General features: G+C 41.4%; 1 protein-coding gene and 1 non-coding gene across 11 annotated transcripts in view; one reads left to right on the top strand and one right to left on the bottom strand.

The window, feature by feature from the left end:
- The window catches only part of LOC135160765 (uncharacterized), a 183,855-nt gene that overhangs the window by 48,657 nt on the left and 112,153 nt on the right, over positions 1–23,045 (bottom strand). For all 10 annotated transcript variants that reach the window (XM_064117717.1, XM_064117718.1, XM_064117719.1 and 7 more), the window contains exon 4: positions 1,096–1,142. In XM_064117717.1, the coding sequence (XP_063973787.1) occupies positions 1,096–1,142 (47 nt within the window). The remainder of the gene's footprint in view (positions 1–1,095; positions 1,143–23,045) is intronic.
- Positions 15,005–15,077, top strand: Trnaa-agc (transfer RNA alanine (anticodon AGC)). Its single transcript has one exon. It is a non-coding gene; the product is annotated as a tRNA-Ala (tRNA).

Here is a 23,045-nt window from a genome sequence, read left to right as displayed (position 1 = left end):
AGAATTTTCCATTCAATCTAGCAATGCTTGAATATTTTTTTTATTAATTTATTTCAAGAATTTTCTCGTTTCATTTTTTTCTTCCGCTACTCTCCGCTCGTTTTCTCGATTAGGCTTTGCCGTCATTAAAAGTTTATAAAGAAGTCGAGCAAGACGCGACGCTAGAGGTGAGCTTCAGTAGGAGAGGGAGTGGGAGGAGGGGGTGGAAAGGGGTGGAGAAGACTCGAGGCAAGTTTTCTCATGTGCAATGCATAATGAGGGGAGGCAGGAGACGGCGCAAAGGGCTTACAAATGAGACTACCCTCTGCTACTGTTGTTATATACCTATACACATTCTAGGAGAACAACTGTATAACCTTGGTATAGTAGAGGAGGGGTTATATGCGACAGTAGTCAGCAAAGAAAAATAGTGAGAAGGAGAAAAATAGAGTCGTAAAAAGATAAATACGAGAGCCATTTCAGCTTGAGGTGGGGGGTAATAACGGAAAAACCTTGAGAATAACCATTTTCTTTATATTCATTTGGTGTCATTCAATGATGACGTAATATTAAAGGTAATATTAATTTCAAGGCTGTGAAGGAGGAGTATGAAATGACTTGTTTGATATCGTGAAGTGAAACTGAAAAATATTGAGTATCTTTAGTTATTGATAGCTGTTGTCAATTAATAATTAAGCTCCCAGTTGTATTTCTCCCCTACATTTTCCCTTAGCCCCAGAAAAAGTTTTTTTTCGCGAGTAATAATTGCCGACGTCAGAGAGCAGAGTACGTATATGGATCCCTCAAAAGGGGGTTGAAGGAGTTGAGTTGGCCGATCGCTTGCCAACCCCCGAAAATTCACATTGCACGCGATTTACCCCAGACCCAAAAACGAAAAGCTGATTAAAGGGCGTTGGGTCGATTGTCCGTGGTTACTGGGTATAATACCAGGTTGGGTTCATTGTGCATTTTTTTATGGTATCATGGGAGAATTTCGTGAAAATTTAATTCATATGAAATTGTGCGGTCGGTTCGATAGCGTAAAATAAAAAATTATTACAGGGGTAGTTTTACCGTCCTCAGTCACCATAATCATGAAATACAATTTTCTCTTACCTTGTTCATCATTTGGCGGGGACAGTCCCGCCCCGTAGGAGGCGAATCTGCGAGCAAAGAAAAGAAGAAAATTTCATTAATATCTTTGAGAAGATATTGGTTATACTGTACTTCTAAAAACTCCACCACAAGACAGCACACACAGCCATAATTAATTATTTCTCCGTTATCGATGCGCCCCGAGATTCATCTCCCTCCCTCTCTTGCCCCTAGTGCCGTATTCCGCTTAATCTTCCCTTCAAAATCCAACCGAGGGCCAATTTTCCCTCGAATGACACTCCAGGCAGATTCATTAATCCATACAACAAGAAGTTGTGAAAAAATACATCACTCTCAGGATAATTTAAAAAATATGCCATTATTTTATTGTCACTTGATTACGAACCATCATTTCACGGTATTTCCCATTAACAAACAAATTCCGAATCCCCTCTTCTGTTTATTGCCTCCATCTCCACCAGTTACCCTGCACCCCACTCCCTTTTTCTCACCAATTAAAAATACTCAGTCCTCCGCCCCGGAAAAAACATTTAAACCACACGTTAATTATTTCTCCGTTCTGCCACCGTTCGAGTCACTTCTTTATATGTCAGGCAGATGAGACGGGTCGGGGGTGAGAAAGATAAAATATAGAGGTACAAAAATCCACAGAAAAAAAATAATAATAATAAACATGAGGAAGATCGCTCTTGTCTGCAAAGTTGGGACTAATGTTTCGGACACGAGGCAAGAGACGCTCTTGTGAAGAGGATGAGACGAGAGGGGGAGGAGGCTGAGGGGTAGAGAGGGAGAAGGGAGGATGGAGGTGGCTGGGGGAGGTTTACCACCCCCTTACGCGTGTCCGCCGCAGATTCAGACTCCTAATTAAGACGAGGGTGCGATAGAGGAGGGCTTCGCCTGGGCTTCCAGCGTTTTGGGGTTGGGCTGAGGCGTTTTCAAGGAAAGGAGGAAGGGGGATGGTGTGTTACAGCAGGAGGAGGGGGAGGGGGTGAAGGCGGAGGAGGGTGGATGAGTGGAGTTGGCCACCCTCGAGGCGGCCAAAAGGGGGTAAGGAATATTGATCACGAGTACTGAAAACCAACTGAGCATGTATACAAGTCGTTGGTGAGTAGTGGACGGTGACTGATAAATTTGATACCACAAAATGGTTAAATAATTTGGGGTAATGATGAGCTTTATGCATTGTAAGATGATGCAGTGAGCTTTCTAAATTTTTTAGTCAATATTATAGGCACCAGTTGAGATTTCGAAATGGACAATGGTCGAAATTAATATGTGAGTAATTCTAGATGAGTAATCGTCGACTTGAATTTTCCATTTTGAATTCATGATATTTATGAAAAGAAACACCTGAAAGCTGCCGTCCCCCGTAAATCTCACAGCGAGTCTAATCGAAAAGGACCTCCGTCAGTGGGTTCTCTACACAAAATAGAAAGCCAAGGTGTATTTGTAAAACTCGACCGCCCGACTGACAGCTCAATCTAAAATGGTAGTGGATTTTCACTAGCCAAACTGACGTTTAACAACCCAAACCTCGAATATATGGATACGGTGAAAATTATTCAGTTATTGTCATTTAAAAAGCTTCGAAACTGGAGGTAAATGGAATATTGATGAACTTTAATGGATTTTAACAATTCATTACTTTCCCAACTTTCGTAATATCTCGGGAGGAAACGATTGGGGCACATTCATGTGTATAATTATTGGAAACCCAGGGAAATTTTCAACTTTAAATGATATAAATAAAATTAATTGGGATTAATGGCTTCTCGGATATTATTGACTGTAGAATTGAATAGTCTAGAAGCAGAAAAATAATAGTCTTTCAATATATTTTTCAATAACATTGACAAAATCAGCGCCAGCTCAGAGATTCTTTCTTAGACTGAACCTTCATCCAATGACCTTCTTCGACCCTCGGCTTTTCCTTTAGTATTTCTATGTCCCGGGGCTAACTGTTTGTCCGCTAATTAGAAGCTAACGGCGGAACTGAAGTTCGGAACTTTAAAGTTTCTTGCACTCACGGAAGTCCCCCAACCACTGGGCTTCATATTGAAACTACCTCCACCCCTCTTTTCCCTCCCTTTCGGTCTCATGCCCCTGTTTTTACTGGTCCAAGTGAGGTACACCTTGCCTCCTGCTGGCCAGCATTTAATTACTAATTAATTGTTTGGGTGTTTGAGTTTTAAATTGATAACTCAAACAAAAGCTCGAAGACGTACTTACCGATATTCCCCAAATTACCCGTTACCCACTAGTGATTAATATCAGCATTAATTATGGGTCAAACCTATAGTACACCAGTTGAAAAATATCCCTCTGCGCTGTGTTGGAAAATTTCTGGAATGAGCTTACTACCCTGAATATTTTAAAAGCTCCTAAAAAATTACCAAGTCCTTAATGATAATATCCAGAGGAAATAAATTCGCAAGAAGCAAAGAAAATACGATAAGTCTCATGTTATCAAATCGTTTCACTTGATCCCTATGACAATGGCGCTTCATTCACTACAAATACCCACCCTTTCTCCCTCACCCTCCCTCTCCTCCACTGGATGGTGTAATCGGAGCTCAAATAAAAAGACGTAATGCCAGATAAAACAAGCCATTTATCTAACGACGATTTTTCTCACTCACCTCCCCCTCCTCCACGTGGGACAAGAGGATCCACGAGGAGTTGTGGAGTGAGAGGGGTTGGGGGGTTGAAAGCGTGCCCGGAGGTGGTAATCATCTTAAACGAGCGTTGTCACAGACACCTCGAGGGAAGAGTATCACGAGACTCACGCCACCTGATTCTTCTGTAATTGAGATGAATCGATAAAATCAACCCCTAAAAATTGAGAACAAAAATTGGATAAATTTAATTTTCGGGGGGTGGCGAAACTGCGCGGTATTATAGGAATTTCTTAAAGATTTGTTCTCGTATTGTATTTTCCTATTTTTTTTCTAGACAAATGAGATTTTATTGCCGCAGTAAAATATCATATAAGTAAATAAAATATGGATAAATGAATAACTCAGTTAACAAAAAAAGTCTCCAAAAGTTTTTCGTTCCTAGAGAGAAAAATATACTGAATATGTTACGAATATTATTTTCAATTTCTCACAATACATGAGTGAAAAGGGTTTGAATTTTAGGAAAAGCAAAAGGGCTCGGAATTTCATGCATACAATCCCCTTCCACCCCCTCGGTTATACCGCGCTATCTCTTCGAAACCACGTAAAGAACCGGGGAATGATATACGTGGTAATAACAGGGCCGCTTCCGAGGCGAGTTGGAGAGACCAAGGGGTGAATTTCCGTAATGCCTGTAATGCCCATACCTATCCCCCATCCCCTATTCTTGTACGCTTAAAAAAAACCAACCTACGCATCGTTATGTTACGCATGCAGAGAGACGAACTCCCCAACCCCCACCCCGTTTTCACGGGGTTTTTATTGCCGGAAAATAAAGAAGAGAAGTTTGTTGGAAGAAAAAAATATTACAAAAGGGGTGAACAACCCCCACCCCTCCTCTGTGATTTTTTCCACTGGCTCTATTACCGTGGCATTACACTTGTTTTATTCTTTTCTACTTGATTTCTCGAAATAGACGATCCTATGCCGAAACTATCTTACATTCGATTTTTTTTTTCAATTCGTAAAAGCTCACGGCTAACTTCAAAGCTTTATTACCTCCAGCCATTTGTCGATGTCGCGTCGTTCTCAAAATGATGACAAAAAATCTATGAGCATGAGGAGAATAGACGGGGAAAGCGTCGATGAGATGGGATATGAGGGTGGAAGGGGTAAAGGGTAAGGGGTGGAATATAAATACGAGAATAATCGGAAAACAGGTCGAGTGGATGGAGGGCTGGCATTGACGCGCCCGCTGGGACCAAATCGGTGTCTTAACAGGGTTCGATGGGAGAAAAAGGAGGAGAGTGAGGGTTGAAGGTGAGGACGACGAATTGGGGGAGGGGGAGAACAATTATTTAAGGGGGCGAGAGTTCCACTCTCTTTTCAGAGGCGAGAGTCCGGGGCTGTTAATTGTCAGCTGTCACTGCCACGCAACAACGTGTTAGATGGCAATGCTATATTTTTTGGGCCACAATTTTTCATCCCTGAATGCACTTTTCCAGTAAATCTGCTGCGTAAACTGTCCTGATTCTTCTGATAAACTAAATGAGAACGTCCATGAGCTTTCACCTCACAGTCGGATTTTTTATTACAAATTGTTCTTGAGTATTAGAGAGAACTTTTGTGTTGTGACAGTCGCTGCGATTTTAGTTAAACAAATTCAAGTCGATCAACTTGTTGCTGTGCTACTAGGGCTGATGAGAAGTCTTCCAATTAAATTGAAACTAGAGGTGAGCTTTCTAACTTGAATGGAAAGCTTCAACTTTTTGATATTGCAGAAAGTGGAGCAAAGTCCAATGTCTCTAATAGACGATTGCAAAAAAGTCCAACTTGCATAGCAACTTCGAGTTGTTTTCAGTGAGGTTCAGGAAAAAGCACAATTCAATGTAATTACTTCCTTCCTCCAACGAACATTAATGACTCGCGCAGCTGTATTTCATAATTTGTACAAGTTCTTCATTTGAAAGGAGCTTTAAATAGTTTAGTCATAATTTGATCCTGTCATAACAGACAAATAAATAAATTCTGCTGTCCACCCCCCGATACGAATGCTCCTCCAGAAAAAAAAAATTCTTAAATTGTTAAACGGACTCTACACTAGTCAGGTAAATAGCCCCAACTGTTTGACGCTTCTTTAATGAATAACCCTCAATTAATGTATTTTTTTTTGCTCGAATCATTAGTGAAAAAAATCTCAACACCCTCGGCCGAGCGGTGATAAGTAATTTGTCTGTTGGCAGGTATTTACCCCACTCGGCAGGAAGCGACACGTTAAGAAGAGCTCGTCGAAGGGTGAAAATGAGGTGAGTGCAGTGAAGGTTCGAAAAACCACCTCCCCCTTCCCACCCCCCAAGTTTGAGAAGACCCGTAGAGCCGTGACGATGCTAAGAGCATTAAAGAGACGTTTTCCGCCACGACACTTGGGTTTTCTGGAGAATGAGAAGTTGTAAAGGAGAGGAGGAAAATAAATGGAGAAGAACCATAGATTCAGTGCCTATCGGCTTAACGCCTTGCGGGTGGTCCCCCTTTGGATCCATTGCGTCAGTACCAGTCAACCCCCGGGACCCTTACCATCCCTTCCCTCAGAAATAAATGGGAAAGGAGTAATAATTTCTCAGATTGAAATAGTAGGTGAATTATCAAAATTATTGTAGACTCTGGAAGACCACCAATGTTTCTACCCCACATTCTACCGAGAATGAATGCGGAATGTTGGCGAGGTGGAATGAAAAAGCCCGGGCGATACGTACGTACCTATCTGGGAGTCCTGAGTTGCCGCAGATTAGAAATTCATTTGAATATTTCGCAAGCGGCCGCAGATAGCGAGCCCAAAACCACTGACTCTCCTCCCGCCCCTTCTTCAACCCCCTTTTAACCCTCAGGGGAGATGCGGCCAAGTTTTATGGGGTGGGAATTTTATGACGGTAGACTCAGGGTCTTGAGAAAAATTTCGGAATAAAATCTAACTCCAGGAAACCGAAGCTCAAAAATTTTGAAAATTGTAGGGCTTTTGTCACTCTGCGTTAGGCTGAAATTTCCGTGTATTTATTTGTAAATATTAATTTTTTTTCTCCGTCAATGACTAATGAAAACACTTGCCCTCGTGAACTCATCCAAAATTTTCGAGAAGCACAAAATTATGGAAATTTATATCGTGTAAATCGCAAAAGTGATGGCTTCGTTCAACAGCTTCTTTGCGGGTTAGTCTTTGGTGGTACCCAATAGAGAGTCTCCTGTTAAATAAATGACGTTTAAAGCAGCCAATTTGGAATGTAAAAGTCTATCTGCATAAATTAGAAGATGTACTACCTACACCTTCTATCTTGGCACACACCATTGGGGATAGTTTTCGTATGCAGGGCCTCGTTAATATGCACGAATACCGTCTACTTCATTTCTCCGGCACTCCCGAAGGATGGCATCAACCCTTTCTCCATTTAAGGGCAGCAAAAACAATTAAAATCAAGAAATTTCGAAGGAATTTCACTTCTCCATTCACTTTTTTCTTTCATCAACTTTACACGACTCATTGGCCAATCACTTTCGATATATCTCGATATAAAGTAACTTCAGTAAACTGCCATCTTTTCTAGACAGCAATGAACCCTTTTTCTCCAATCATTCATGTCATTTTTCTACGAAAAAAAGCTCAACTGGAATCGACATGGGAATTAATAACCCTCAGCATGTATTTCCGTATTATGGTCCGATATATCTGAAATTGTTTGGCGAGAAGATGATGAGGGAGGGGCGTTTGGCACTGGTTATACATCAAACTCGCTTACGCCTCACTCGAGCGTACAGTCCCCGACGCCCGACTGCGCGCCATCGCTCACGCATCCCCGAGCTAACGACGGCTACATGAACTTCATTAATTCCACCGAATGAGAGGAGAAAAAATTAGGGAATATAAATATTTTCCTTCATGCCCTGAAAGAAGAAACATCGTAGAATCAATGAGCTTTCTCTGCGTCCCTTGAAGTACAAAAAAAAACCCTGAAATATCGTATCTCCAGATATTCTGATGAAGCTGGAGGGAGCTTGCAAGCTCAAAAATTATTCTGATCAACGAGCCACTGTTGTGTTTGGATTACTCAGCAGATAAATTATCATCACTTCGTCTGAACGTGCGAATAAAAAATGTCAATGGAAAGAGGACATTGTCAGTCAATTTTTTCCACCTAATGAAGAATTCTGATTACTCATTTCGGCCTTTTGGCGGTTAGTTAAAGAACGCGTGGTAGGAATTCGCAATGGCAACCTCGATGATGCCCCTCCTCTCAACCAAACCCCCGTATCAATAGAGAGAGGTCGGGTGTCGGGAGAACGAAATTGCGCGCGTTGAAAAGGGTTGATTAGGGATTCGGCATTTTCGATGGAAAGGGGTTTACTTCAACCGGCCATCGACAAGAAAAAGCCGAAGGGTTGAGAGGTGTGAGAGAATGATAGATCATCCCCATGCGAATCTAATTGGATGATCGATGACTCTGTGGGCTTTCGAAGACTCCTGTGAAATTCATCCCCAGGCCCTTCTAATGCCTGGATTCAGCCCCCGCTCCATCAACCCCCTCACACGTCTTTGGAAAGCCTCGTCTTCAATTCACGGGGAAATGCGTTGTGGCACGAAACGGAATGACGAAGAAGCTGTGGAAAGAGGTTGCCTATGGGGTGTTAAGGGGTTGTCTTGGCCAAAGGGTTAACTCACAATGTATGTTTAATATACGGCCGGTACGTGAATGTAATTCGGCGTGTAAATCATGCGAACAATGTCTTAATGTCCCGGTCATGGCGACGCCCCAAAACCCACCCCCATCCCCTCACCTTCCTTCTTCTTTACGAAAAGACGGAAGGAGTTCTCTCCAGCGTTCCTTTAAGTTAAAGGGGTCGAAGATACAGGGAGGGGAAGGGGGGTGTAGAGGGACAGGGGGAGAGATACCTTTTCGAGTGCATTCAGTGGGAAATAAATTAATGGCGAGAGTCTTAGGGGCAGTAGTTTTAGCTCGATTAAATCCACCATTTTCGGTGAGGGGTTGGTCCTTTGTTTTTTTTTTCTTACACTCTCCATATACATTTTTTTGGAGAATTGAAGGTTCCGCAGATTATGTCTATTTGATCGATTTCGAAGAAGACGATAACAATAAATTGAAAAAGCTCGATTAAACGCAGTCTTGAAAATTGACGGAAAATAAGGCGATAATATTTTCACCTCTCACCATCTAATTTACCCATACCCCAACCTCATCTCCTTGAGGGCCTATTTACATGTACAAAATTGTCCGAAGCCCCGAGAAAAGCTCGAAGAAGAAAAGAAGAGAATAGTCTCATTTTGCGAAGTTTTCGCGGGACAACGCTGGTCTTTAACAGCGAAAATTTCCACCCCCTCATGTCGCATCATTCTATCAGCAGAGCGAGTCTTCGCGCCCTCATCCCTTATTTATCATGAAAACTCTGTACTTTTTCGTGCTGTTCCCACTCTCAAAGACTTCTCTCATCGCTTGAGAAAATTCTCAGATTATATTTCCGGGAGAATCCTCTTCGGGGTTCTCTCGAGTCGATGTGTTTATACGTTGAGATAAAAAAATGTCTAGATACGAGGGGTTAGTGGAGTCTCAATGTCGGACATAGTGGAGACCGTATCCACTTGGACCTCCGACACCTTGAGCCTGAGATTACCCAGACGGTCGAATCCTCTTTTCTTGCCATTTCTCCCTTTACCCAAGGCAAGTGTTACGTCACGTCTTACACCATGTTCCATGTCGTCAAGTTGTTTTTTTTTTCATCTCGAACCGTCGTTCCCAAACCCCTCTGGATATCCTTAGCTTCTTGTGCCGAAGGATCTCGGTGTGGGGCATGAGTGTTTGCATCCATTTATGATCCGATTATTTCGAGAGGGAAAAACCATTGTGTATGAGAAAGGGTTTTCTTGTTATTTTTCGAGATATCTTCGAGTCAAGGAGTTGAAGGGTGAGAGTGACGATAAAACGTTGGAGGGGGTTGGAATTGAATTCAATAGTGTCATGATCTTTGTTTTGATGACTCCTAATTTTTTGGAGATTTTAATATTCTCGTCAGACCATAAAATATTTTCACACATCCCCAGAACTGGTTAATCCTCTGAGCCTGTATGGAATTTAATTTTCCAAAAAAATGCGACTGCAGTGAAAAATTCCTCGTGTGATCAGACTGACGGTAATCGCCCTACAACAATGTAAGATTTTCCCAGTACTTTGAAGAAGTGATGCAGTTATATCGCCCCTTAATGGCCCTCTCGCTCGCAAGATTTTATGGTCGATTATCATTGTCTCCTCGAAAAACCCTTTTTCCCACTATAAGCTAAGATTTGAGGGGTTGAATTTGAATTGCGGTATCATCTTAAAACTACTAAACTCCATCCCCCTCATTTTATTTGACACATCAAAAATGGGGCAACGTCTCGCGAGGGGTTGAATAGTCAGTGGGGCGGTGGGAGGGGGGAACTATTCATCCCCGATCGTAACCACTTGGCATCGTTGGCTCTTCTATCTCATCACTGGATCATGACAAATTTTAGTCGAAGAATAGAGATGAAACGAAATACAAAGTTCAACACAATTTTAAGATCGTCTTACAGGTCGAGGGGGTGGTAGTATCAAGTAGGATTACTCGAACCATTTTCCACTCCTCCCTTTCTGCTCCATGTGTGGGTAAATGTAGAAGTGAAACCTTCTGTTAGACGGCGTCGATATCTCCTTCCTGTGCTTTTCACCCCTTGGATTCTTATGCTTTCCAGAGGAGGAAAAAATAAGGGGAAACGGAATGTACACGTGAAGATAAAAAGTAGAAACGGATTTACAAGGTTACGGGTGAGATTTGAAACAGAAAAATTCTTGAAAATTGAATTCGATTTTAACGAATTTTTTTCTAATGACTTTCACAGATTTTTTTTTAATGCAGTCCCATGTCTCCAAATGACAGAGTCCCGGGAAAAATTAGAAGATCAAACTCAACGATTATAAAGTTTCTAGTCGATAGAAAAAACGTAGGAGATATTGAAATTTTAAAAATCCGGGGATTGCCTTTTGCATTTCAAATAGGACATATAGTCAGTCTGTTGTGTTGAATTGAGAATAAACATGGGAATTTCCATTCCCCAATGGTACTCTCAGGGATTGTAGTCGTCGGCACGCGTCATATTATTGCTTTTATGGCCCAATACAAGGAGCACCGAATGTTATTTCCCATTTTCCGGTGTATTCTTTTTTTAACCCCCTGGACACTGGTCTATTTGAAACGACATTATTGGCAATGTGGGGTCGTTTCAACAACAATCTAAGGTGTCGCGATTGGTTCGTCTGTCTCTGGATATTACCAAGGGACTCCGAGGGCCAGTTAGCCGGTCGATTCTTTTCTCAACTCCCGTTTCGAGGCGAGAGGGATGGGGACATTGGAAAAAGTCATGGGGTGGACCTGAACCATTTCGAGAGTCAATACCCAGTTGAACGAAATTCATGGGAAATATAATTAAAGAGAGTTCGACAACTGCTTAAAATCATTGGAAAGGTTTTCAATGGATCGCGGTAATGAATTCTAACGTCCTTGAAAATAATAATTTTTCTACAAAATGATATCATGAGTCATCCCTTGTCCTCATTTCCATCCCAAAGTTTAATAAAAATGTATCCCCTGCTGAAAAATCCATCACATTATACCGAACAATCGATAACAAGCGTTCACTCAACTCGAATGTAAAGCAATACATTGTCCCCCGCGTATTCCACAACACTACCCCCTCCTAGTTACGATATTAGCGATATTTTGCTCGTCCCCACCCCCGACGAAAATGTGTACTACGTCAATGTCATCGAATGATCACCAGCCATCCAAGGGAAGGAGTCCAAAGTGATCATCCTGAAGGAATGAGTAAAAAACGACAAAAGATAACTCGAATTAAAGCATCCCCGAGGGGTAAGAACCTCCAGAATGAATGAATCTCCCAGGGAATGAATTTAACAAGGATAATAATTGACAGAATGGGTGATTAAAATAGACAATGGTTATAAAGAAAATTTTTGTTTTCTTTTCCCTCTCTCTCCTTCTCTCTCATGAGTCTTAATCCGTATAAATCGAATTCTTGATTCCCAAAGGGGTTAGAGAGCAGTCTTAGGGGGTGGGGCCTCGTGGAGGAGTTGAGCGTCAATAAAGACGACTGGAAACAAGGAAGGGACGAGTATGACTTCCAGTTCCCCTGTCTTACCGCTACCTTTCTCTTTCCACTCGCAAGCTTCCACTGTCTTACCACGGCTATTCTCTCTCCACTTGGAGCCTACCATCGCCTTAGATAATGGGATCACAAGTCTATGTCTTTTCTCTTCCACATCCCCTTCGCCCCTTCATCCTTCGCTCAGGATCTTTCCCAGCAACTGCATCCGGTTCTTCTTTTGAACATTCATTTCATCCATTACTACTTCGTTCGCTCTTTGAGAATTGTAAATTAAACCGAAAGCTCTCTTAGCGTATTTAATTCGAAGTGTGCGGTGTCCTTGGAAGTTCGTAGATTCTTTATACATGTTTTGAGGCCTTGTGGGTGCTATTTTGTCCATATTCATGAAACTCTGAGGGGTTATAATTTGTATCTGAGTGAGAGCTTATTTGATCCACATTTTCGCCCAAAAATCATTTAGATTTCCCATTGTCAGGACATTTGAAGGACTTTGTTATAAAAATATACTTGTGTCATTTACCTTTCTCTGAGATGTGATAGATTTTTTGGGAAATTGAATTTAAATGTGCCGGTGATTTTTCTCATTCCTTTCTCTGTATTTATCTGTTCGATAAAAAAAAATTGGGGCAGGGGTAAAAAATACGTAGATTGATTTGGAGCCCTTGGCAAGTCTTAGAACGGTTTCGATATCATATTGGGGTTATTAATAATATCTACGAAAGGGTGGGTGGCGGGTTAAGTGAGATTGCCTCAGCAGAGGGGTGATGGTGGTTTCTTCCACTCGCGGAGATAGAGATGAGATCCTGAGAAGAGAAGTATACGACGGAAGCTCTTCATTTCTGTATCACGCGAGAGGCTCGATGCAAGGCGTTTCTCTCAGGGCCACAGATGGAAGTACCCGATTTATATGTAAATTTCATATTTGTCGCAGCAAACGAAGAAGTGCGGGACAGTAACCTCCCTTTCGCCCTCCCTTAATACTCATGCAAAAAACAGACCTCTTTGGGATTTAAAAAATGGCTAAAATATTGAATAAAGAAGGTGCACACAGAGCAATTTCACTAAACATTACCCTACCCTTCTGTAAGAGTGTGTCATGAGACTGCATTACCGCATTTCTATTCGGAAACTCTCTGAAGATTAGGGTAGAATGATTAATTTTTATTCTAGGGCAGGAAAATGTGATTCTGATCAACTGACATGCCCCTCTTAATATTCAAAATAGTGTTAACGTCTCCAATCCGAAGCAAAACAACGTAAAATCAAAAAAAAAATTCACCTCTCCTATCTGTTCTTCGCTTCAGCACCAAAGAAACTCACCCTTATTTTCATCCCCCTTAAGAATCGTCTCGTGATATCGTTAATAAACTCGGCATCCGGGCAACCCCTGTCGCGTCTAATCACCCGGCTCTACTTTCATTTCCTGACTAACGCAATACATTCCCACCCCCCCAACTACCCCTGCTGCTTCTCTCGCCCCTCAACGCTTCACTTTTCCCATCGTCTCCGCGACACCTGCATATTTGATGCCCAGTGTAAACAGCCAACCGCCACTGAATAAATACCACTCGTCTCATGTATTATTAAACATCCTGTGGTAGATTAAAAATTGTATCCAAAGTAAAAAGGGCTGAGGCAAATTAGAAAGTGGAAAAAATGAGGGGATGAGAGAAAGAAGGAGGAAAAACTTTAACTCCGGAAAATCTACCCCTTTTTCAAATTTCTTGGCGACTCACTTTTACATGCAAAAATTAAAATTCCACCTTTTCTTGAATATATACAGACACCGACCGCCTCAACAAGGGTGCTAAGGGTGGGATTGGGGGTTGGTTAAGAGGGACCGCAAAAGAATTCGCCGAGATAAGCGTCTCGAGACGAACTGCTCGGCTCTTGGACGCCTTCTCCTCTACAGGTATAAAAAGAATAAAAGAAGAAGAAGAAAGGACAAAGTGAGAGCTTTCTGGTAGAAATGATTAAACTTAGTTTGGGAAAAGTTCTTTTCCACACTCTCACCCCCTTGGACCAACTAACTCGGTAGATGTTTCCTGGATTTTTGCCCACTGAAGTGAGGTCATAACCAGCCAAGGTCCATTCCACTTTCGCTCAAGGTCAATTGTAACTCCGGAGAGTTTTTTTTTTTAAATCAATGGGGTTGATAATTTCATGGGTAATGGGGTGGAAGTCGATATCTGATGTGAAAGCACTTGGGAGTGCTGAATTAGTATTTGTAATTTCTCGATCGTGTTGTGATTGATTTTGTGATATGTCATGTCGCCGATATGAACACCTAATCACACAGATTCTTATCAACAATTCTAGCTCCCCAATTATTCCACCCCTCCCTAACATAGAAATTGGGCTTTGTGTCTGACAAATACATTCCCTTTATCACTACCCAACCCGCAAGACTGATTTACCGGTATTTTTCAACTTATCACGATAATTTCGAGAACTAGTTGGAGTGGTAAACATACAAACATGGCATATACGTTTTTACCCACCCCTCGAATGGGAGAACATTCACACGTATTCCCAGTGGAGGATTATGGGAATCCGTTAAGCTCAACGCGCGGTTAGACTGTGTCAGAAGGAAAGACGAGAAAAAGTCTTCACTGAGATGGCACTCAAGCTCCATGAGAGGGTGGAAGGGAGGGAGAATGGGTGGAGTTGACGCGATTGCCTTATTTATATTTGTCCTGATCGACGTCGTTTCCTGGAGGCTTCTCGTCTCGAGTGTACGAAGATGCCGTCAAAGAAATGAGAGAAGAGTCTGGGGGATGGGGGTGAGAGGAGTCGTTGGTTATAAACGTGATAAATTATCGTGCGTCAAAGCTTCAACCTGCATTCATTTGTATGGCGTTAGCACTGTCATTGGCACTCATCCTTCATTTTCTTGTGATAAAAAAAGGTGGAGTTTTTTTTCGAGAGAAGGGGTGAAATAAAAAGACAACATTTAAGGAGAATTTTCTTCCCTTGAAAGTTAAATTTAAGCAAGTGGACAATACAATTGCAATTGGAATAATTTTATTGTCCAGTAGCTCAATTCAACTAGTGTACGGAATTGTTGAATTGGAAGGGACACACTAGTGGGGGTGTAGCTCAGATGGTAGAGCGCTCGCTTAGCATGCGAGAGGTACCGGGATCGATACCCGGCACCTCCAATTGTTTTTTTTTTTTTTTTTCATTAGTTATATTTCCTAAAAATTATGAACATTGTGAAGAGTAGTGAAAGTTGAGAGGAGATGAGAATTAATGGTTCAGTTTATCACACGAGAGGATGTAGACAAAAAATTGTGAAATAAAAGAAATTTCAAAACATGAGTTCTATTGGAGTGTCCAATATCTCGCAAACCAAGTTCATTTCCCAAACCAATGTTTTTCCTTCAGTTTCAATGTAAAGTGGTAAAAGATGAATTGTATTTCTCAGCCTTTGTTTTTCATTTTGCTTCAAGGTACTGGAAAAGAGATTGGCTTTTGACGTCTGATAGATTCATGGTTATTGGAATCAGAGTGGTTCTATTACACTAGGAGAAGCATTGGGAGTCAAAAATATATAGGAAATATATGGTAGTGGAGTAGGGAGAGAAGTTGAAGTTATCGCCAGGGGCGACGTAAATCAAGTGGCTCTCGGCCTGTTACGATTGTGATGCTTGAACATTTTCCCTTCTTTCCTCTTTTTTCCCGCCTACGTCTGCCCTTCGACTATACTCCCACGACAATTGTATTTCACCAGAGTCTTGGAATATTTTTTTTCTGTGCAGAAACATTCTCGAGCTTTTTATTTCTCAAGAGCATATTCTGCAACATTTTTTTTCTGCATCACTGAAAAATTATTATTGGAATTGCAGAAGAGAAGGGGAAAAAAACAAGTTGGAGGTTTCTTTAATTTTTCTTTGCATTCTAGGTAGTTGTAGGAATGTCCCCGGCCATGAGAGAAGCTCAAATTTATTCGACCTCTCATCCCTCGTTTTGTTGCTACTTAAGAAAAACGTCTGGGGTATCTCAATAGGCTTTGTAATGCGATGCCCCCGGGTCTCCAGGATTTTTAATCGGCAAAATAAATCGTTTGATTCAATTATCAGTACCCTTATTCAAGAGGGCAAATCTCATCACTCTGCAAACACTCCTTCTCCCAGAAAAGGAGAAAGAATCTTGTCTTTGTCCAGCTTAAGTCTCGGAAGTGCGTAAGAGGCTTAGAAGGTAGTTCAAGTAACTGTCAGAAAATTTGGCCCTTGAGAATGCCAATGAGTGCCGGGTTTTCCTTCCGTTAATAATGAATAAACGCGAATAATAAATAAACACAATATAAAATCGAAACGGAGATAAATGCGACAATTATAATTTTTCAATCTCGGCCCGCACGTCATCAATTCTCATGAGTATAAAAAAAAATGAGGGTAACTCCCTCCGTCGCCTTCTGTAATTTTTCTTACATTCATTTTTTTGTGTTGTGGTACAGGAGTAGAGAGAGGAAATTGAGAGGAGCATCTTATAATTTTTTCTTCTTTATTTTTATCAGGTTTTCCAGAGGGATGAATATTCGCGGGCAGGTGGTGGAAAGAAGGGAGGGGCAAGTGGACTTAATCTGCGCTTGGGGATTCGCCTTGAGACAACCCCCTCTCCTCCACTTTACTCGTGGCAACGAAGGCAAAAAACTTCTTTAAAAAAAAGTTGTTTTTTTTCCTTCGTGAATATTTCACGTCTTTTATCGGCCTCCAATCGAGTTTCTTACGCGCTCTTTCACCCATCGATTCCTTGCACTGCGCTTGTATTTTTTTTGTTCATTTTTCGAGAGCCCGAGAAGATGTGAAAAATAAAATACAAAAAAAGGGTTTTTTCCTGTTTGGGAGAGCCGAGCAGTTTAAAGAGCTGAAATGAAACATTTAAATTGGAATTTCTCCTCAAGGATCCCCTCGACGTCCGATTCTCAAGCACTCTGAAGGAGTCGAAAAAAATGAGGAGGAATGTTTTTTTTTGTTGGGTTGAGTAAGGAGTTTTTATGAGAAAAAGCGGCAATAGGCGAGGGGGCGAGGGGATAGTCGGGGTGGGAGTTGAAAATTGAAATGGACTCATCGATTGAATTTCGCGAATATTAACGGCTGAATATTATCTCGAATGATTGAATCTTTTTCCCATTTTTCCACCTCAAAATGTCCCGTTCCTTGACTGCAAATGAACGTGCAAATTCCTGTTAATATTCCAGATCTTTTAATCGCCAAAAATAGTGCACCGAACGAGGAACCGTTTGAATTATTTCAGATTTTTCCAGCCCCTGAAAATCCCGAAACTTCCCTCGCAAACCCGTAAAAATTCCTCGAGGGCTGGTTATCCCTTCTCTCGAGCATACCTTGCGGTTCGATAGAAACTTCATATCCATTTAATTCCTAAAAGTATGTTCACAATTAAAAACGAAAAAAAAAGCTCCATAGCTTTCATCCCCTTTCTTTGTGTCACAATAAACATAAAAAGGCGAAAGCGAAAAAAAATTACAAATAAAATTTCTGGTTAAACAACGAAATAATATTTGAAGGCTAAAAAACGTGAGCATAATATCCTCGTAAGTCTTTTTTTTTTGTTACGAAACTATGTGAAGGGGGTGGTAAGGGGTTGCTTGTGGCGTCGTAATAAAAAAATATCGGACTGTGTGTTACGCTGGTAAAAACCAATAAAGGCAACGCCGCCTCGTCGTGGTTGCGGTGCACGTTGAGCTTGCAAGCTCTCTCGGTATCCCCAAACAGTTAAGGGATGAAAAGAGAACACAAGTGTGGTGGAGGGATGGAGAAATAGGGGGGCCTGAGTTCCTTGGTAAAACAAACTCCCCCATTTCACCGTATGGTAGTCTCCAGTACTACCCAACGAAAGAGTGGTCATGACCATAGAAAGTGGTAAAGAGAGAATTTGCAAGGGTAAACCGGAAGCTCTCGATGTCAGAAGGGGTCTGGTTTATCTCGTAACCCAACAGAAAAGTAGGGTCAGAGAGGCCGGCCACCATGTGTGCTACGCTTTTATTTTCACCTTTTTGTCAAAGCTATCAAGGAGAAAACACAGAGTGAGATATGAGAAATGAAAAAGCACAGCTTTCTCAGAGAATTTCAGTTGGAAAGATGATTCTAATTCGCCGATTATCCATCCTTGGCCCCACTAATTCAATTGTTATGCTTGAGGCTCACGAGGGAAAGGGACACAATTGAAATGAAATTTCAAAAAAAATAAGGGAAGAAAGCTCGAAAAATAAATAAGGGTAGCAATCGCGTGGAGGGGACTCGTCGAGTCGAGAAGCTGAAGGGAAAAAAAGAGGCACACAACCATGAATGAGAAATTAAAAAAAAAATAAGAAGGGTTAAAACCTCACAACCCCTGTGATATTAGGGGATACTATTCTCCAAAATTAAAAGGAGGTTAAAAACGCTTTAGACTTGGGCAGTCACACGACACTTTTTAATTTACTAAAAATGTGCATTCAGATCATCCCCGAGTTGGTTACTTTCTCCCCCCTCCCCCCTTGCCCCTACCGACAATTTCAGCCCCTTGTATCTGAGACCCGCAGCTTTTAGAGGGTTTCTTCGGACTGAATGGACAGTCTGCCTCGGCTAAAGACCAAAAACCCCAGCTGGCAGGGGAGACACCGAAAAAATGCCATTCCCAGAAAAGTGTAATTGACACGGATTTATCGTTAGGACTAAAAATTTTTCCTACTTCTTGCTTTTTAAGCTCCAGAGCTTTTTCCTGCCTCTCAACAGATTATCCCTAAAACGAGAATTCGCACAGCTGGAATCCCTGGTGCTTGGGAATTCGATTTATTCATACTAGAGTTATTTCAAGAATTATTTATGATTGACTGCAAGCTGAAGGACAAAAGGGAATATACAAATTGAAAATGACAATCACTGGAATTTCGAGTAAAGGGAAAAATAATTCCTAAAGACAAGAATTAAGTAAATAAAAAAAATCTCGATTAACTGGCAGCTTGAGTACTAAAAGTTCCCCTGCGAATGATACCCCAACCTCTAAAAAATCCCTAAAACACCCTTTAAACAGCCCAGAGGGCCCTCTCATCTTTTGTTTGAAATCACAAAGTATAAAATCTCGTCGATAATGACCGTGTAATCAGATTCATTGGGCGTGTATAATCAACGAACAAAATGTGTCATTAAGGCACCGTAGTACTACCACCACTGAACAAGGTTATGATTAACCACAGGGAAGATGCCTTCGTAAACTTGATTTTCTTGTGCTTGTCTCATTCATCGTCTGACAAGAAATATTCTGTAACTACTTTGGGCCTTTCCCTACACCAACAACAGACGTGTGTGGTAAAATAAGGTAAAATCTGCCTGAATGGAAGCTGTCGTGCTGCCAGTTAAGCATTGACAGAGGGTTGTTCAGGGGGTGGGACAGGCGGGGAGGGGGGAGGGGGCAAGAAGGGGGTTGATGAGGGTGGGGATAGTAATTTTCTTGAAATTGGGAACGACGGGTCCCTGCGGTCGACGGAGGAGGGTTGAACGCTATCGACTGGCGACGTTGGGACAAAATGGTGGGGGAGGGGTAGTTAGTTTGAGGGGATGGGGGTGGGAGTGAATAGAATAGATGCGTGAATCATGTGAAAATAATTTGGGGTTTGCAATAATTAGGAATTTTGGTATTTCGAAAGTATGAAAAATTTGTTTGCAGTGGGGGTTGAGGGGATGAATGAAATAATTGTGGAGGTGAGAATTATTATTGGGTAAGAACAACTTGATTCACTTAAAATATGAAAGAACAAGAAACGAAATGCCTCCTTTTCTATGTTCCAAAATCAATGGAATAAAAATTCTGGTCATAAAAAAAACTTGAATGGCGTTAAGAAGTGGATATTGGTGTCTGTGGTCGATGATAAACATCAACCCCTCCTTTGACCGTCCATAGGGTGTGGGGATTACATTGTCATAAAAATCCCTTCGAAATTTACATGAGTCCAACAATAAAATATTGATGATGCGATCTATTCAAATCTCCTCACCACTGACAAAATCTACCACATCCCCATTTGTCCACTCACCCTCGCCGGAAAAAAAAATGTCACCAAGTTCCTTCGCTCGTCCTTACAACACCGAGAATCTAATGAGAATAATTAAAACCATCTGGCTAGTCTCGAACATGAAACAGTTTAAGACGAAATTTTGTCCTAAAAAAGAAGGGAGAAAAATATCAATGGGTGGGGGGTGGAACGAAGTAAGTGACGGTGGTTGCGATCGGTTCGTATAGACGCCTGAATTCTCTGCCAGCTGGCAGATTGCCGCCCTCACTCACTCCTCTCTTACCCTCACAATCACTCCCTTCCACCCCTCACAACCGCCAAACCTCTTGCGAAATATTAATTAACGTTATTAACGCCCCACCTTGCGCCCTTTCGCTCAAGAAGAGGGGGTGAGTTTTTCGGGGCTCCTGACAGTGGGAGGAGGGAGGAGGAAGAGGGTGCACAGGGGGTTGAGGCAAAAAAGACCCATTATCGTAAATCATCGTTTTCCAATAACGCCCTCACTGTTCACGAACGTACAACTTCACTTTTCTACGCTTTTTTTACAACCCTCTTTATTATTTATCCCTGCCTGACCTTAGCAGATTCACTACTTGATTGAAAAAAGACAGTCTGACTATAGGAATATTGACTCTACTTTTTTATTCTACTTTTGTGAAATAGAGGGGTTCTGACTATTAAAAACCTTTTTTCCCCAGAGTTTCCCAATACAGGGGGCATTGTTTGCATTTACTAGACTTGAATGAAGAAATGGATTAATCAATTACGATAAATAATTCAATTTTCGGAATAGTTGACATTTCCCTTAATTTGAAAATATGAATCTCTCTCAAATCTTAGTCATTTGGTCCAAACGTCACTCGAGTTGGCATTGTGTTGGGCCCAGTGTGCTGTTAAACCGATTCCCCCTTCTCCCTCCCATCGGGTAAAATTTAATTAAAACAATCAAATTATGAAGAAAGTAGACGACGAACTGAGAAGAAAACGCCCAAAGGAGAGTGGCGGGTGGGTAAGATTATATTTTCCTCCAACGCTTTCCTGGACCCTTCGGTTAATGCGACAATGGGAAAATAAACTATCTGTCTGTTGACTCCAGAATCACATTTGTTTATTTTTTGGATAATTGAATGAGGGCAGAACGATGTTTTTGAATAAAAAGCCCATTATCTCGGGAAGCTTTAAAAATTCTATGTGATTATCCGAATTAAACTGCAGCTCAATCATAATTTTTTTTATCAAAAAGGAACATGGTTTTATCCAAAAGAAAAATTTGTCATTTTCATTCAAATGAAACTGAGAATCCACTCATTAAAACAAATTGAATATTTTATTTTTCTTCCCCACCCTTAGAAACCAACAACTGCTTGTTGGTATGCCTGTGACATCGCTATATCCCCAGTTAGGGTTTTTGGCCAAGGGCTTACTTATCAAGGTAGTACCTACTTTATACTTTGTTTTGGTCCTGATGGCATTAGCCCCTGGGGGTGATTGCCTGAGCTTTCGACGCTGTGCTAACCACTTCTCTTTCCTCCCACCCCTTCGTTCACTGAATTCACTCTCAACACTCATCCGTCCCCGCACCCCGGCCTTCACCGCGAGTATTGGCGCGTCGCCTTCTGCCAAAGTAGAGAAAGATACCACCGGCCCATGCCACACCACGTGCTTGGAAATCCTGATGTACTTGCAACCGTGTAGAAGCCCAAACTCTCCTGGCCACCGAGCTTTTGAGATTCTCCTCTCCTCGGATTTTTTTTTTCTCATCTCTTTGCTTCTACTAGTCTTATCCCCCTCCCTATTTGTACGCGTGTGGCACACTTAAGTGCCACAAGCGTCGTGTTAGGAAGGAGAAGATTTTTTTTTACTAAAACGGAAAAAGTTTAAAAATCGGATTACCGAGAAAACTATGAGAAACAATGGGGGTTACCTTTTACGATATGTTGGGGATGTCTAGAGGAGAGAATGGCCATCAGTTTTCAGGAGGAAAATTATCGGATTAAATTCCCAATACTCTGGTAAATAATTGGCCTAGATTATTTTTATAAATCAAGTAAACTAGTGCAATTATTTTTCAAGTAGACAAAATACCATTCGAATCTTTCTAATACCCACTTAACCACATTTTTATGCCACAAATTCCACGACCTCTACACTTCAACTGCACAACCCCCAATTATCCTTCTCTGATATAATTTTTTTCACGAGGGTGAGGAGAACAGTAGATTCATTCCCTCATCCCTCAGACACTGGTTCAGACACATGGATCTAAGAGAGACACCGAAGGTACTGTATTTGCCTTGAAGGGTTGTCCAAAGATGTACATAAAACGCAAGCGCGTGGAAATCGGTGGCACTGTTTAACCGTAGAATTGAAGACAACCTAACGGAGAAAAGGAATAAGGGTGTGGTGACATAAAGCAATGCCAACCACTGCACAACTCCGCTTGCGTACCGAATAACGGAAATTAAGTGTCAGCTGAAAGAGCCGTAGTCGTCGTGAGTAAAATTTTGCCGAAGGGGATACACTGGTTTTTAAGAGGGATTAAATAATGGAATTGGAAATTTTTTCATTCCCTTTTGATAATTTTTTTTCCTAGAAAGAGTTTGAATAGAATCATCACTAATTAATTTTCGGTACATTCATTAGATTTTGTGATTCACGCAATGGACTCCCATAATTGACTGGATAAATTTTCTTGAGTTTAATCATAAGAAAGTGGATACGATAAAAAAAAAATTGCTCAACAAAACGACCATTTCGAGACAACTAAATATTAGCAATTCATGATATTCCTGACGCTTGTTACGACTGAGGGTCGACTTCAGCAGTGACACAATGGCAATAACAATAATTAAGAAACATCGTAACATCAGGTATATTTTCAACACTCATTTTTCCCTCGAAATCATCCCAAAGTCGCTTGAAACTTTCCTCCTCGCTCCCTTCCCGCACGTTTTGTCAGTCTCATTCATTTTTTTTCATAGCTAATCTCGAGACCGGGCACTTGTTAGAGCGAAAAAAAACACTGAATATAAACAGTTGCATTATTAAAGAAGTTGACTACAAAAATAAGTTTGAAGAGTGCAAACGTAACGAGGGACAAGGACAACAGCAC

The sequence above is a fragment of the Diachasmimorpha longicaudata genome, chromosome 3 (genome assembly GCF_034640455.1).
Source record: "Diachasmimorpha longicaudata isolate KC_UGA_2023 chromosome 3, iyDiaLong2, whole genome shotgun sequence".
NCBI classification, from domain to species: Eukaryota; Metazoa; Arthropoda; class Insecta; order Hymenoptera; family Braconidae; genus Diachasmimorpha; species Diachasmimorpha longicaudata.
This window is presented reverse-complemented; position numbering and strand designations above follow the sequence as displayed.